This window comes from Rhincodon typus, chromosome 22 (assembly GCF_021869965.1).
Source record: "Rhincodon typus isolate 14 chromosome 22, sRhiTyp1.1, whole genome shotgun sequence".
Classification (NCBI taxonomy): domain Eukaryota; kingdom Metazoa; phylum Chordata; class Chondrichthyes; order Orectolobiformes; family Rhincodontidae; genus Rhincodon; species Rhincodon typus.
In genome coordinates this window covers 5,303,677-5,319,727 of record NC_063353.1, presented here as the reverse complement: position 1 = coordinate 5,319,727, position 16,051 = coordinate 5,303,677, and the positions used below count along the sequence as shown (strand labels likewise).

Sequence of the window (16,051 nt, the reverse complement as noted above, 5' to 3'; positions counted from 1 at the left end):
GAGGATGCTGAGGGGACCACGGGTTGGAGAATCTTTGAAAGAGAGCACAGATTGAAGGCCCAGTACCTTTAGCGTCCCTGTTCCCCACATTATCAGGAAATAATTATCGAACAGACAGTAGTCAGAACAGGCTTAAGTGGTGTGTTTTCGGGTAGCTAAGAAGTTTCAGCAGTGTTAGACTGTTTGAAAGGAAGCTTACTGAAGCGAGAGCAAAGATTTTTCAGAAAAGAAAAAAGGTGAGGTTGACACTGACTGACAATAGGCCAAACAAAGATATTTAACAGATCAGGAAGCGGGAGGGAAGCTGGGGAGTGAGTGATAGGACCAAGGGGCAATTAATTGTTTCTGATGACATATGATGAGACCGAGCTATCCAAGTGGTGAATGTGTTACACCCCTTAAGTTGGCTTTTGAAAGGAGATCTCTTCACACAGTTTAAGTTTGCAAGGTGAAAAATGAATTTTAAATTTGGGTTTTCATTTGCCAAATCAGATTCTGAAAAGCACATATACTGAAAGGAAAATATTATTCTGCATGAAGAATCTTGCCGGACTTGAGAGGTTCATTTGTAAATAGAGCAAGTAAGTCACTGGGATACAATATTGGATTGAACTATGGAGTGATTTCTAACTCGCAGATACATTGGAAAGGGTTTCTTTTCTTTTAAATCCCATCTTGGGATGTGGTCATCACAGAAGAAGCCAACATTCTTGAGAAGGTTACACAACACAAAGACAAACCCTTCAGGCAAAACCAGTCCATGTCAAAACGATGAAGAAGCATTGTTTCAAACCACTACAGTCCTTCTGGTAAAGGTTAGGCAGAATGTTCCAGGACTTCGATCAAGTGACAATAAAGTAACTGGGGTGGAAATAGTTGATCGTGTCAGAATTGACCCTTGAAGGTTTAGTCCCACAGTCCTTCATTTTTCATAAGCCTTGTACTAGTTTGATAATGGGGTTGATGGGAGCAGTTTAGCAAGTCTATTTCAAACTTGCACCTTTCTCATTTAAACACCAGAAATTCCAGTAGACAGTCTCTGGGGGCGTCATTGCCTACTGAATTCAGGACCATGGCCAGCAACCAGTGTCATTTTTAGCAGTTCCAAGGAACTGGCATGAGTTTTATCTGCTCAAAAGAAATATTGGTGTAAACATTGACCCCCGAGTTTTTTTTTTTTTGTTTTTTTTTGTTTCTTTTTTTTTTGCCAAAAGCATAGGTCTGAAAGGTTGACATTTACATGACAATGTATGGCACTTCCAAATCTGAATGGTTTAAGATGCGGGGGAGAATTTGGTAATAGTGCCAACCTGAAAAGTTTGAGGTATACAGGATTCTCAAGAGAAGATTGGGTAACTCTCATTCGTTAAGGTAAAGTAATCCCTAAAAGCTATGTTACTGATGAAAAGCAATTAATATACACGAGATCAAAACTTCAGTTATTGAAACTTAGCACTTTAAGGCAGTAATGAAAGTATGAAGTGCACTAACCCAATGCTATAGAGTGGTGTTGCATTTCATGATCATAAAGATGGTGGGCATTTTGATAAAACTCTGAAGGAATTTATATTTATTGACCTACGGTGTCATTCACTTTCAGATGAGCTGCAAAATAAAAAGTTCCTTTCTACGCATACATTTGGCAAAGTAAGTATTCACAAGTGGTTGCAAAACCTATTGCCCCAAAACAGCTACATGAGTGCTTGAAACTCAAGCCCTCTAGAAGGCCTTATTACACCAGGCCTCCGTTTTGCAGACACGTGACCAAAAAGCCACCGCGGTTGTTGGTTATGTTGTAGGATTTCTCAGCACAGGAGGAGGCTGTTTAGCCCATTATACCTGCGCAGCCTCCTTTTAGAAAATGCTGTGTGTAGCTGTCTCTCGACATGTGCTTTCTCTGTTCCTGTGCAATTTTTTCATGTGCTTCACAATCCTAGAGTGGCACAGTAGTAGTTCCCTTCCTCTGGATCAGGTGGCCCACTTTGAAGTCCTGCCTGCTCTGGCAGGTGCGTAATACATCTCAGAAAAGGGTGATAAGGAAAATATCCATAAGCACATAGTCCAGACTTGCATTGTGGGGGAATGCCTTCTTTTGGATAGAACCTTTAAACTGGGGCCCTTTGTCCACACTCCGAGCATGATTCCTCTGCATTAGTTCAAAGCTAAAGTTTTCCTGAGTGTTTTGGTCAAAACTAACCCCTCCACCAACCAAATAGAACTTGGTTATGCTTCTCATTATGGATGACATGGAGGTACAGCACCAGGGACCTGGGTTTGATTCCAGCCTCGGGTGACTGTCTGTGTGGAGTTTGCACGCTCTCCCTGTGTCTGCGTAGGTTTCCTTCCACAGTCCAAAGATCTGCAAGTTAGGTGGATTGGCCATGCTAAAAATTGGTGTCTTTAAAAAACAGTGTCCAGGAGTGTGCAGGTTAAGTGGGTTAGCCATGGAAAAAGCTCCACGCAAGATTACAGGGGTGGGATGGTGGATCTGGGTGGGATGCCCTTTGGAGGGTCAGTGCAGACTTGATGGTCCAAATGGCCTCTTTCTGCACCGTGGAGATTCTGTGATCTGTCGACGATGATGGATAGACAATGACAGGCAGCTAAAGTGTTTGCATTATTCTTGAGCACTTCCCATAGTACAAGGCGAGCAGACAAGACCCAAGACACTCCTTGCAGATAATGGTTTGCAATTTCTTCTTTTGCAAAGTCCCTGCTTAACTATCCCCTTCAACATTTGAAAATATTAACACTGACTACACTTTGATTTAAAAGAAAAGGGGAATGATGGTGATTCCCTTCGGACTGTTAATTCCTCAGGAAAGTTGGAGAATGATTCTCTCCTTTGTGGGATATAACTTGGACACTCTGCCCAGGACACACAGCAGCAACCAACCTCTTTAACTGAAAGTGGCTGAGGAGAACCCAGTCGATATAACAGTATACTGTTAAAGGATGTCTTTAATTTATATGACACCTTTCATAGCTGGTGAAAACCTTTTGATGCACAGCCACCTTGTAACACAGTGCATGCTTTCCCCTTTCTTCTGGCATTTATAAGCACTGCCCTGAAGTTACATAGGCTGTTCAGGGAAATCCCTGAGGGAAAACATTCCCAGTGATGCTGAGTGTCCCAACTCTTCCTGTCAATTTTGACTGCTCACGTAAACTCTAAAAGCTTCAGATACATTGCCAAGTTGGCCAACAGAAGTTGTAAAATGGCAACCTTTCTTAGTGTTGCTCTTCTTCGTCAAATGCTTGATTTTTAGCTTCCGTTTTCTACCTGGCTGTGCGATCTTGATTCATTCTTCTCCTTGAATCATAGAAATCTGAAGCAGAGAGAGGCTCTTCTGCCCATTACATCCATACCAATCAAGTTTAACGATCTAACTGTTCTAGCCCTATTTCCAGCATCTGACCCCATGGCCTTGGCATCGCAAGTGTAAATCTAAATACTTGAATATTATGTTTCTGCCTGTGCCAACCTTTTAGTCAGTGAGTTCCAGATTCCCACCACCCTGCGGGTGTAAAGTTTTTTTTTGTTTGTTTTTTTTTCCCCCTCCCTCTTCTAAATCTTCTGTTCCTTACTTTAAACCTATGTTCACTGGTTATTGATCAAGGCAAAAGATTTCTTCCTATCTATCCTTTCTATGCCTCTCATAATTAGATACATCTCAATCATGTGCCCTCTCTATCTCCTCTGCTCTAAGAAAAACTGTCCAATCTCTTTTCATTACTGAAAGTCCAGTCCAGGCAACATCCTGGTAAATCTCCTCCGCACCCTCTCCAGTGTTATCACATCCCTCCTAGAATGTGGATTCCAGAACTGAATCCTGGTTTAGTTTTTCTGTTTAAATTTTGTTCAGAGCTTCAACTTTCTTTTAACTATTGAATTTATTCCGGGTAGAACTGTGTTTAGGTTTTTAATAGACAAGAACGTCGAGAGGTGTGTGGAATGGCAGACAGGAAAATGCAGTTGAGACTACAATTGGAGCAGCCATGATCTTACTGAATGGCATATCGGGCTCAGTGGGCTCCTATGATCTGTATTGATCCTTTGCTGCTTTTTTTTTTGTATTTACAATACTATTTTGGTACTGACTGCTTCAGAATGGACAGAGACCTCCAGTAAAGAATTGTAGGCAGATTAATGGACAAAATGCTATTTAGGGGTTGGGTTAACTTTAAGTACTTATGTCATATAATGGTCATCTAGTGGTCCACAAAGTTGCTCTTTTAATGATTATATTCTGAAATATAGTACTTAATGTTAGGGCAATCATTTGGTTTTGGTTTGGCAATGTTCAGTAGACTTCATTCTTGGCTAAGGTGGTGCATTTACATTAAGTTGAATGTTCAGGGTTCCAAGGCATTACTGAAAAAGCAAAGGAATTCTTGTGACAGTCTCAGTATTTATCCCTCATTCAACATCACTAAATCAGTTGAATAGGTCGTTTATTTCTTAGCTGTTTGAGACAGTGCAATGTTGAAATTGGCTGCACCTTTTCCTACATTGATAGTTATTGTCACTCAAAAATGATTAGCTGCCCACAAACCATGTGGGAGTGCCCCTACCTCTGAGCTCTGGGTTTGAGTTCCATGCCAGGAACCGTTCTCTATGGAAAGTGCGCTTAAGACATGGACAAACAGGTTGGCTATCAGCCTGTCAGTCATTCCAATTCACCTGGTGCCAGGAGTTGGGGAGTTTCCTGCTCAGCTGTGCCCTGCAGAAGACAATGGCAAGCCACTGTGGCACATTGCCAAGTCTAATCATGGGCCAAAACCAAAAAGTCCATGAATGTCAACGCTGCCTCAGGACGAGGTACCTGAGAGACTGAGGGTGTGCACTTTGGGGTGTCCTGTGGCCGTGGACGAAATAGGTTTCTCTCTTTCCTTTTTACTCTTTCTTTCTATCCTCAGTTGCTGTCTGTCCCAGCCTATTGTTGCATGCATTTCCTTCATCTTGACCTCTTCTGTCCTGAAGCTGATGGTTGCCCTTTAGTGAATTGGGATTGGGATTTCTCCTTCATATCTGCTAACACGTGACATTTTTTAACTTCTACAAATGAAAATTTTGTCTGAAATGTGGAAATGGAGCCAATCTCAAATGCAACACTTTTCCTGCCACTCTTTCTCCTTAGAATGCCCCACGGAGAGTCAGCATTGCAACAATTCCGAGACACACTGCAGGAACACAGTTGGACACGGTAAGCGATTTACAGCGTTAGGAAATACCTGCACCTTTTATTGGTCCAAGCAACACTGGGTGGGCTGGATACTTCAACTGGGGACCTGTTTAGGCAGTTTGGTTTGAGTTGGCAACCAGAATGCCTTGGAAATACTTGATATCACAGAAGGATTTGTGATAGAGCCAGTGCCTAGCCAATTGGCAACTTTAAGACACTTATGAACCAGCTTGCTCTCTAATATAACAGATTGTCACCATCACTTAAACATGGTCTGTTTCTCTTCTCTTCAACCTGTCCTACCAAATTTCCCTGCCCCTCTTACTTGGAAAGTGACAGAGCTTACAGACTGGTCTGAACAAGCAGTCTACATGTGACCCAGTTCAGGGAACATCAGTGCCTAAAGGGCTGACATAAGCACTGGAACATGACAAGAGATGACAAATCTATCCAGTTATGTGTTATCTTGCTCCCCTAACCACAGTATTACAAACTCTTTGAAGATTAAAAAATACAAAATACCTTGGGCTAATTATAAAAGCTCTGGAAGTTCTTTTCCAACCTTTTGAAGGTCATCAAGTTCTAGGATATTCAAGTGATTGACAAGAAATATAGCAACTTCTTGGCTACAGTTCCACTGCTTGATATGACCTGAACTTATGTTTGTCCGACTCCCTAGCAATGATTTTATACTTGCTGCACGTTTAGGTAATTTATTCCAGATGTTGATTTAGTTTGGAAGATTTTCTTTTATGACATCAGTGTTATTGTTTTTGATTAGAAAGCCATCTCTTAAATGCTTATTTTTGGAGATGGGAATCTACATTGGTCATCTTTTGACTCTAGGTTCTCCAACACCAAACCCTTCCCGCACCTCCCACTCCTCAAAAATAAGAGTGGTTCCTTAACTTCTGAAACGTATTAAATTCTGAAGTTGTAAAAAGTGCATTTCGATTTACAATTTAGTTGAAGCTGAAGGAAATGGATGATGGAAGAAGGAAGTCAGAAGGAGACCAGGACAAGTTGCGGAACAAGCTTAACAGAAAGTTAAGCAGTTGGTAAGACATCGGTCATCTTCAATATTGCTTTCAGGAGAGGTGTTGTGCCTTGTGCTCTTTTAAGGCTTGGGAGAGGCCATTCAGCCATTGATCCTGCTAGCTCTTTGAAAGTGATCAACTAAGTCCCACTTTTTACCTGTTGTCCTGCAGATATTCCCTTTCCAAGTAAATTATCTACTTCTCTTCTGGAAGTCACTGTTAACCTTGCTTCCACATCTTCACTCTCTCGAACAACTGTCAGATTCTTTTTGAGTTTGTTTTACCAATCCAAAAGTAGAAAACCTATTGTTGCATTAATGTTTGAGTGTGAGATTTGCTGTGCTCAGACTGCCCAGCTGTCTTCTCTCAAGTTAAACAGGGCATTACTGTTTTTATTCCTTAATGACTTGGTTCAGCTCAACACTTCAGGGTAAATGAGAATGTGGGACTTGCACAACATGGAATGGTTGAGTTGAAGAATGTAATGTATTTAAAGAGGAAGCTGGATAAGTTCACGAGTGAGAAAGGAGTTGAAAGGTGTCCTCTGAGCTTAGATAGATTTGGGTGAGAGGAGATTAATATGCTGTATGAACAATAGCACAGACCTGATGGGCCAAATAAACTGTGTTTATTCTGTGATTTAAGTTTGAATTTAATTTATCAGAATGAGGAAATAACTTTCATAATTAAATGGTAACTGCTTTAGCACTCCTTGCTCAATTCAGGCCTTCACTGATTCAAGAGAAAGTGTCGACTGAATCGGCACTGGTATCAGAAGGACGGCCTATTGCAGCTAACTGATCTAGTATTTATTACAGTAGGAGACAACTTTCAGCCCATCGTGAAACAGTTAACTCTTCAAAAGTGATCAATTAGTCACATTCTTTACCTGTTGCAAATTTCATCGTCATGTAGCTATCAAAATCTCTTCCGGAACTTACTGTTGAACTAACTTCCAGCAACTGTCCATTTTCTGTTTTTTTTTTTTAAACTTGTGCTCTACGCTTACTTTTGCTGTAAATGAGTTAAATTAAGAGCCACATGTTGAATAATGTTTGCTGATGATTGCACAATTTTCAGCTCCATTCACCACTCCTCAGATACCAAAACAATCCATATCCAAATTCAACAAGATCTGGATAATATCCAGGCTTGAGCTGACAAATGGCAAGTAATTTTTGCACCACACAATGACCATCTCCAATAAGAGACAATCTAACCACTGCCCCTTGCTATTCCATGGTGTTACCATCACTGAATCCCCCGCCATCAACATCCTGAGGAGTACCATTGACCAGAAACACGACTGGACTCCCCACATAAACACTGGCTGCAAGAGCAGGTCAGAGGCTAGGAATCCTGTGGCAAGTAACTGAGCTTCTAACTCTCCAAAGCCTGCCCACCATGTACAAGGCACAAGACAGGAGTGTGAGAGAGTATTCTACAATTGCCTGCATAGGTGCAGCTCCAATAATATTCAAGAAGCTGAACTCCATCCAGAAAAATGCAGCATACTTTATTGGCACCACATTCACAAACATCCACTGCTCCCACCACCGACGCTCAGTAGCAGCAGTGTGTACTATCTTCAAGATGCACTGCAGAAATTTGCCAAAAATCCTTCTAATCCCTTGACTCCTTCCATCTAGGAGGACAAGGGTAGCAGGTACAAGGGAACACCACCATCTTCAGGATCCCCTCCAAGCCATTCAGCATCCTGACTTAGAAATATATCACCATTCCTTCACTGTCGCTGGGTCAAAATCATTAAATTCCTTCCCTAAGGGCATTGTGGGTCTACCTGTAGCATGTGGACTGCAGCAGTTCAAGAAGACAGCTCACCACCATCTTCTCAAGAGTAACTAGGGATGCATCATTTACTTGGCACTTCTGGCTGAAGATTGCTGCGAATACTTCAGCCTGATATTTTGCACTGTTGTGCTGGGCTTCTCTGTCATTGAGGATGGGGATATTTGTGGAGCCTTTTCCTTTGGTGGTGTCTTGAATTGTCCACTGTGTTTTATGACTGATGTGGCAGGACTGCAAAACTTGGATCTGATCTGTTGGTTGTGGAATAACTTAGCTCTGCCTATCAATTGCAGGCCAAACAGCATAAGCAGCAAGTAGTCTGTTTGGTGGCTTCATCAGTGTAGGAGCAAAACCCCCTGACCGGGGACAAAGACTCAGGCAGGATTCAGGCAAGTGGCAGACTTTTATTCAAGCAACAACCCATTAATGCAGGGAGAGGGCCAAAAGATCTTCCCTGAATCTGGCCTCACTATGAGAACCCAGTCATGCTCCTAATCTATGGCTCAGATCAGAAGAGAGATCAATGACACGCTGATTTTTACAGTGAAATACAGCATTTTTATACATTTTGTGTTACAATAATCACATACAGCGAGGTCACTGTGTCCTTCTCCCTTATCCTGTATATCCATTTCTATGGACAACCCCAGGTTCCCGTGATGCCATGGTGTTTAATACAAAAGATGGTTTGTTTTAACTAAATGCTATAAGATTCATAATATTAATTTCCCACATAAAGTTAGTTGTACTTTTTAATGAGTTGCCAACAATCTATTTCGTGCAGGACATACCAGGAAGTTTTTAGAAGTCTGGAAAGCATTTCCCAAGACTAATTAACTTTCACATCTATGTTTAAATGTTTTTCCCCTAATTCTTCTATCATACTTTGGTTATATATGTGTATCTAAATTATATTGAAATCTACCGCTATGATTATCTGAAAAATCTTTAACCAGAGCCTATTTCTTAATATTGTGAATAACTTCAAAGAAATAACTGATTACTACAAAATAACTTCAGCTGTTGTTTTCACATCTGTTTGAGTTAACCTGACTGGCTCATGGACCGAAATTTACGCCCTTTGTTCTAACTGGTGCTGTTCACCTAATGGGACAACATGCTTTCATTAATTAGGGTGGAATCAATCACTTGTATTTTAATGAACATGTGTCTATCCTAAGATATCCTCTTATCAGACTATCTCTGATGTTTGCTTGTAGGGTCTCTCGTTCACCTTGGAGTAGCCCTGTTCAAAGGTGCCATTATGTTTCACTTCAATGGGGAAGCAATGACCTAGTGGTATTTATTGCTGGACTGTTAGCCTAGAGACCCAGGTAATGCTCTGGGAATCTGGGTTCAAATCCTGCCACAATGGGATTTAAATTCAACATTTCAAGGGTGGCACGGTGGCTCAATAGTTAGCACTGCTGCCTCACAGGGACCCGGGTTCGATTCCACCCCTCGGGCGACTGTCTGTGGAGTTTGCACGTTCTCCCCGTGTCTGCGTGGGTTTCCTCCGGGTGCTCTGGTTTCCTCCCACAGTCCAAAGATGTGCAGGTTAGGTGGACTGGCCATGCTAAATTGCCCGTAGTGTTGAGGGATGTGTAGATGAGGTGGGTTATAGGGGGATGGGTCTGGATGGGATGCTCTGAGGGTTGGTGTGGACTTGTTGGGCCGAAGGGCCTGTTTCCACACTGTAGGGATTCTATAATCTATGAATGCTGGAGCAAGCTGGTTTAATTCTAATTACCCTTTGTTGGCCATTTTATGCCTTTCAAACATGGACAGCCCTTACAATCAGATTGATACCTCATCTTCATCCGCCTGGTGCTGCTCCTGATAATGCCTTCCTGTACTCTCCATTGAACCAGGGTCAATCCCCTGGCTTAAAAAAAACGAAAGAACTGCAAATGCTGTAAATCAGCAACAAAAATAGGAGTTGCTGGAAAAGCTCAGCAGGGCTGGCAGCATCTGTGAAGAAAACAATCAAGTTTACGTTTCGAGTCCGGTTCTGAGGAAGGGACCTGAAACGTTAACTGATTTTCTTTTCTTCACAGATGCTGCCAGACCTGCTGAGTTGATCCTCTGGCTTGACGGTAATGATTGAGTGGGGGATATGCCTGGCCATGAAGTTGCAGATTATGCCTGAGTATAATTCTGCTGCTGTTGATGGCCCACAGCACCTCATGGGTGTCCAGTCTTGAGTTGCTAGATCTGTTTGAAGTCTGTCCCATTTAGGACGGTGATAGTGCCAAATTTACACAGTTAATGGTAGGGCCCTAGGAAGTGTTGTCGAACAGAGACCTAGGGGTTTAGGTACGTAGTTCTTTAAAAGTTGCATCACAGATAGACAGGGTGGTTAAGAAGGTGTTTTTAGTATGCTTGCTTTCATTGCTTAAGCCATTGAGTAGAGGCATCACATTGAGATTGTACAGGATGTTGGTGAGGCCACTTTTTTTGGAGTACTGTGTACAGTTCTAGTACCCTCTATAGGTAGGATATTATTAAATTGGAGAGAGTTCAGAAAAGATTTAAAGGATGTTGCTGGATGGTTTGAGCTATAAGGGGAGGTTAGACAGGCTGGGACCTTTTCACTGGCGCTTAGTTGAGGGGTGACCTGCTAGAGGTTTATAAAATCATGAGGGACACAGATAAGGTGAATAGCAAAGGTCTTTTCCCTAAGGTAGGTGAGTTCAAAACAAGAGCGCCCAATCTGGCATGGCCTCAGGGTGGTCTCCCAGCCTTGAGGTGAAGCCTGGCGCGGTCTGGAGTCAAGGTGTGGTGCAATCTGGAAGCCAGGTGCCAGTGTGGACTGGGTTGGAAAGACTGTTGTTCTGAACTTTTTATTTCTCCATTTTCTAATTTAGTCCTCCGATCTGTAACGCTGGACTTTTTATTTCTTTATTTTTCTAATTTTTTTTCCTCCTAAGAACTTGTACTGAAGAATCTGTACCTAGGTACCTTGTACCTGAGATGGCACCTTAACTGACAACTTGTAAACTCATTTGAGTACATGTAACAATAAAACTAATTCAATTCAAACCATCACATTGCCATTTAGTCACATGTAGAATTTAAATTACCTATTTAAATTGCAATCATTTTTAATCATCTATTTTGGTTTACTATAGGAAAATTCTAGGATCTAAAGAAAAAGATCCATGTACAGCACGACCAACACTGCATCGACTTATAAGCACCTGTACCTGGGGTGACAAAGACAATCAGGGGTGAGTGTCTCATTCACAGTTTAGTTATTCCCTCCATGTGAAGAGTGTAGGCAGATATCTTCCTTAAACCCTCCTGCCTAGAAATGATTTAATATTTTCTCCCTGGTTTGTGCAGTTGCAGCATTTTTTAAAAAAAATTGATTCATGAATTTATGCATCACTGGCTCATTCCTAACAGTCCACAAGAAGGTGGCGATGAGCTGCCTTCTTAACCCACTGCAGTCCATGTAGGGTAGGGACGCCCAGAGTACTGTTAGACAGAATATCCCAGGTTTTTGGCCCAGGAACAGTGATCTAACTATGAGTCCGGATGGTGTCTGGCCTAGAGCAGAATTTGTAGGTGGTGGCGTTTCCATATAGCTGCTGCCATTGTCCTTCTAGATGCTACAGATTGAGTTGGGAAGGTGCTGCTTAATGAGCCACGGTGAATTGTTACAGTGCATTTTGTACACACTGCTGTGGCTGAGAGTCAGTAGTGGAGGGAGTGCGTGGTGAAAGTGGTTCCTCAGTACGCTATGGAACTCCTGCAGAGATGTCCTGGAGCTGAGATATTTGACTTCCAACAACCACAACCATCTTCATATGTACTAAATATGATTCCAACCAGGGTGGAGTTTCCCCTTGATTCCCATTGACTCCAATTTTGCTCGAGCTCCTTGATTCCATAATTGGTCAAATGTGGTCTTGATGATAGGGGCAGTCATTCTCCCCTCACCTCTGTAGTTCATCTCCATATTTGAACTGAGGGTGTAATGAGGACAGAAGCTAGGTGGCCTTGACAGAATCCAAATTGAGTGTCACTGAGCAGGTTATTGCTGAGTCAGCGCCACTTGAAGCACATCTCTGCAGGAATTCCGCAGGGTAGTGAGGAACTAATTCAACATTCACTCCTTCCCCTACTGACTCACAATCGCAGCACTGCGTACTTGAAGCACTTAACAAAAGTTGATGACCCCTTCCATCACTACTGCTGATCCAGAGTGAACTGTTGGGGCTGTAATTGGCAGTTTGATTTGTCCTGCATCTTTGCGTACACATACATAGGCAATTTTCCGCATTGTCAGGCATATGCTGCTGTTGTAGCTGTATTAGAATAGCTTAGCGTCAGCCTTACTGCTCCTGTGGTGCTGCTTGGCCTGCTGTGTTCATCCAGCTCTGCACCTTGTTGTCTCGGAAATGCTTCAGGCTTGTCTTTTGCACTGATGGGCTGGGCACCCCTATAATTTGTGATTGGAATATTCCTGCCCCTGAGTTGACGCTTGTATGCTCATATTACCACTCCAGAGGTTGAAGCGCACAATCAAGTCTAACAGTCCAGTGTTGTGTTGTGGACTGTGTTGTCTTTTGGATGAGACAATAAACAGAGGGCCTGGCTGCTCCCCTCTGACACCTAATTTCAAAGAACAGCAGGGGTGTTTTTCCCTGTCACAACAGATGCCTCGTCATTCTCACATTTGTGTGTTGGACCTTGCTATAAGCAAACTGCCATCCCATTACAATATGACTATACTTCAAAAGAAAGTACCATACTGACTGCAAGTGCTTTAACATGTGCTGAGGTAGTGAATGGGGCTAAACAAATGACTCTTAACACTGTATCAAGTACAATATTGTTACTGTCACCTGCAAAAACCCTTCATAGCTTTTATCCTTTAATGCTGCGATCCTTTCCAGTTCATTAAGCTTTAAAGCTATAGGGTCACTTGACTTGGAGATTCGCAACCTTTGCCTTTGCATCTCTCCATTCCTCATTCCTCCATCATAACTGATGTTGAAATCTTCAATTACTTTGGCCCTGATCTCTAAAGATCCTCCATGCTTTTACCGCAAGTTAAGGCACCGTATTCTTGCATTAGACTCTCGCTCATCCAAAAACCCAGGCTAATTCTCTGAGGATGTTAGTTCAAATCCTACAATGGCAACTGGTGAAATTTAAATTCAAGCAATAATTTCAACTAATTAATGTAAATATGGAATTGAAAGTTAGTCTCAGGAATGGGTGCAATGAAACTGCCATCGATTGTAATAACTCACTAGTGTCCTTTAGGGAAGGAAATCTTTCTTTACCTGCTCTGCTCCACGTGGGACTCCTCAGCCAAAATAAATGTGGTTGATTCTGAGCTGCCCTCTGAAATTATTCCATAAACCACTCGGATCCAATGCAATTAGTAGTAGTCAATGGTGGGTGGCCTTTCCAGTGATACCCCATGGTTCAATCAAAAAAGAATTAAAATAATTTGTGTGTGAAGAATTCATTGTTAAACCAAATTTCCACGTGCATTTTAGAACATCTCAAAGACTTCACTTCCCATCTTTGTCTGAAAAGTATGGGTTTATTTTCTGAAATTGACCCATTATGGCAATATATTCCCTAAACTAGTAAAGAAAATACTTCTATATTAAGTCCAATAAATCTTAGTTTAAAATTAAACCTGGACCAATCACCAGATGAAGTTGTTGCCAACCCATCTGATGAATTCAGCCTGCTGCTTATTGTGAGCAAAGAATAGGAACAGGATTAGGCCATTCAGCCCGTTGAGCCTGTTCCACCATTCAATGAGATCATGGCTGATCAGTAGCCTAACTCCATATACCTGCCTTTGGTCCATTTCCCTTAAACTTTTATTCAGCAAAAGTATTATCTATCTCAATTTAAAATTAACAACTGATCCAGCATCCATTGCTGTTTAAGGAAGTCAGTTCCAAACGTCTACCATCCATTTGTGTGTAGAAGTGTTTCCTAACATCTCTCCTGAACAGTCTGGCCTTACTTCTCAGACTATGCCCCCTAGTTTTAGATGTAGATGTGAAAAAAGATTAAATTAAATGGTTTGAGTCTGATCTATCCACTTTGCTGCTGTCCAGTAGGAATGCACCAGCATTAGATTCACAAGAGGAAGAGAAAGAAAAGGACGTGGAAGAAGAAGCTATCTTAACTGAACCAGAAAAGAAGTCTCCAAATGCTGAGCCATGTGTTGTGTAAGTATGCTGTCTGACTTCTGCTAATAATACAGGTCATAGATTTCAGTAACTAAAAGGCCAAGGTCTTGTACTTTTCCAATGGAATCTACTTTAACATGCAGGGGTCTAAACTAATAGCTGTGTAATAATAGGCAGTGACATCCATGACCATGAGTGAATATGAAAAAAATGACCAGGAATGCAAATGTGAAGAACAAACTGGGGCCAGATGTTGCTATCCTGACAGGGTAAACTTGTGTGAGGTCTTCAGGGCTCCACTTTGCCCATGGTGGGAAAAGTGGTAGTTTATGACCCAGACAGTCGGGTCAGTGATGTCTGGATCACCGTGTTCAAAGCCTGCCTGAAATGCTAATTTCTCATCCAATGGTACTTTCATCGGGGAATGGTGCCTTCTGTGGAGTTTGTGAACCAAATGAGGATTCTTAGCCGGTTTAAAAAGAAATGAGAGGCCATTTCTCTCTCTAGCTGCTACAGGTAAGGATGTCTCATCCGCCAGCGAGCTGGGAGAATCTCTGAGCACTCAGTGACTGCCACAGCCCAAAGCTATGGGACATTTGCCCTTTCAGAGAGCCTCCTACAATCTCCCACCTGTGGACAAAGATGAGATTAGCTCCAAACACACCAAGTCATTCCAGTCCAGCAACAGCAACAACCTCCTGTGGCACAAGATGTGGCCCAAGATTGCAGGAGGCACATGGCTTCAGGGCGTTCAAAGGAAGAGTAGGGGATGTCAAAGCACATAACTTTATTGTATTCCATCAGTCCAGGTTTTTGCCCACTTGCCTTTCCAACTACTTTTGTCTCATCTGTAAATTTGGCAATAGTACATTCACTTCCCTCATTCAAATCAGAAATATTATAACTATTGTGACCTCAGCACTGATCCCTGCTGCACTCTTAGTTCCAGGTTGCCATCCTGAAAATTCCCCTTTTTTCTAACTTTGATTTCTATTACTTAGCCAATCCACTATCCATGCTAATATATTGTGCCAAACACCATGGAGTCTTATCTTAAGTAGCCTTATGTTTGGTACCTTCATCAAATGCCTTTTGGAAATCCAAATATATTACATCTACTGGTTTCCCATTATCTCTTCTGCTTGTTACCACCTGAATGAATTCTAATAAATTCATCAGGTATGATTTCCTCTTAACCTGTGTAAAACTCCTGTGAAGCCCCTCAAGATGTTTTACTGCATTCAAGGTGCTATCCAAATAAAAATTGTTGACTATTTTTGGACTTCACGTAACATTGATATAGAGGCCTACTATATGTTGGGGTGTTTCCAGTCCCAAAGATCAGCAACTTCTGATGAGTTGATGAGTATAATTAAGGTGAGAGAGATGGAGACTGGGAATGTTACAGTTTTGTTGTAGAAACCTTTAGTCATTTTGACAATGTTTGTACATAGCCATTCATTTTTTACCACGTTCCTCCTTAACCTCATCTTTCTTTGTTTTCTCCACTTTCCTGTGGGTGGAGTAGAGTAAAGCTTTTAAAAAATGCTGTACAAATGTTGGAAAAATGCAATGATCTTTTGGTAGATGTAGGTAAATGTTATGGATTTGGTCCACTCATTGAAACCAGGAAATCCTGTGAAATTAAGCATTAACCTTTTTCTTCTATTTGGCATGATGTCAGCATATGCGAACAAATGAAATGGAACAAGAGGAGACCATACGGTGCAATGAGTCTGCTCCATTCTTTGATAAGATGATGGCTCAACACTGTCTACTCTCTTGACCCCATGCCTATGATTAAATGCCTTGATTCACTTAATGCTCAAAATTCTATCTATCTTAGTGA

At 41.8% G+C, this 16,051-nt stretch overlaps 1 protein-coding gene across 4 annotated transcripts in view; it reads left to right on the top strand.

Annotated features, from left to right (window-relative positions):
- Positions 1-16,051, top strand: part of irag2 (lymphoid-restricted membrane protein) — a 156,201-nt gene that overhangs the window by 139,313 nt on the left and 837 nt on the right. For 3 of the 4 annotated variants that reach the window (XM_048610272.1, XM_048610269.1, XM_048610270.1), the window contains exons 35-39: positions 1,601-1,647; positions 5,142-5,207; positions 6,153-6,244; positions 11,164-11,262; positions 14,128-14,241. In XM_048610272.1, the coding sequence (XP_048466229.1) occupies positions 1,601-1,647; positions 5,142-5,207; positions 6,153-6,244; positions 11,164-11,262; positions 14,128-14,241 (418 nt within the window). The remainder of the gene's footprint in view (positions 1-1,600; positions 1,648-5,141; positions 5,208-6,152; positions 6,245-11,163; positions 11,263-14,127; positions 14,242-16,051) is intronic. The other variant, XM_048610271.1, reaches the window with a different exon arrangement.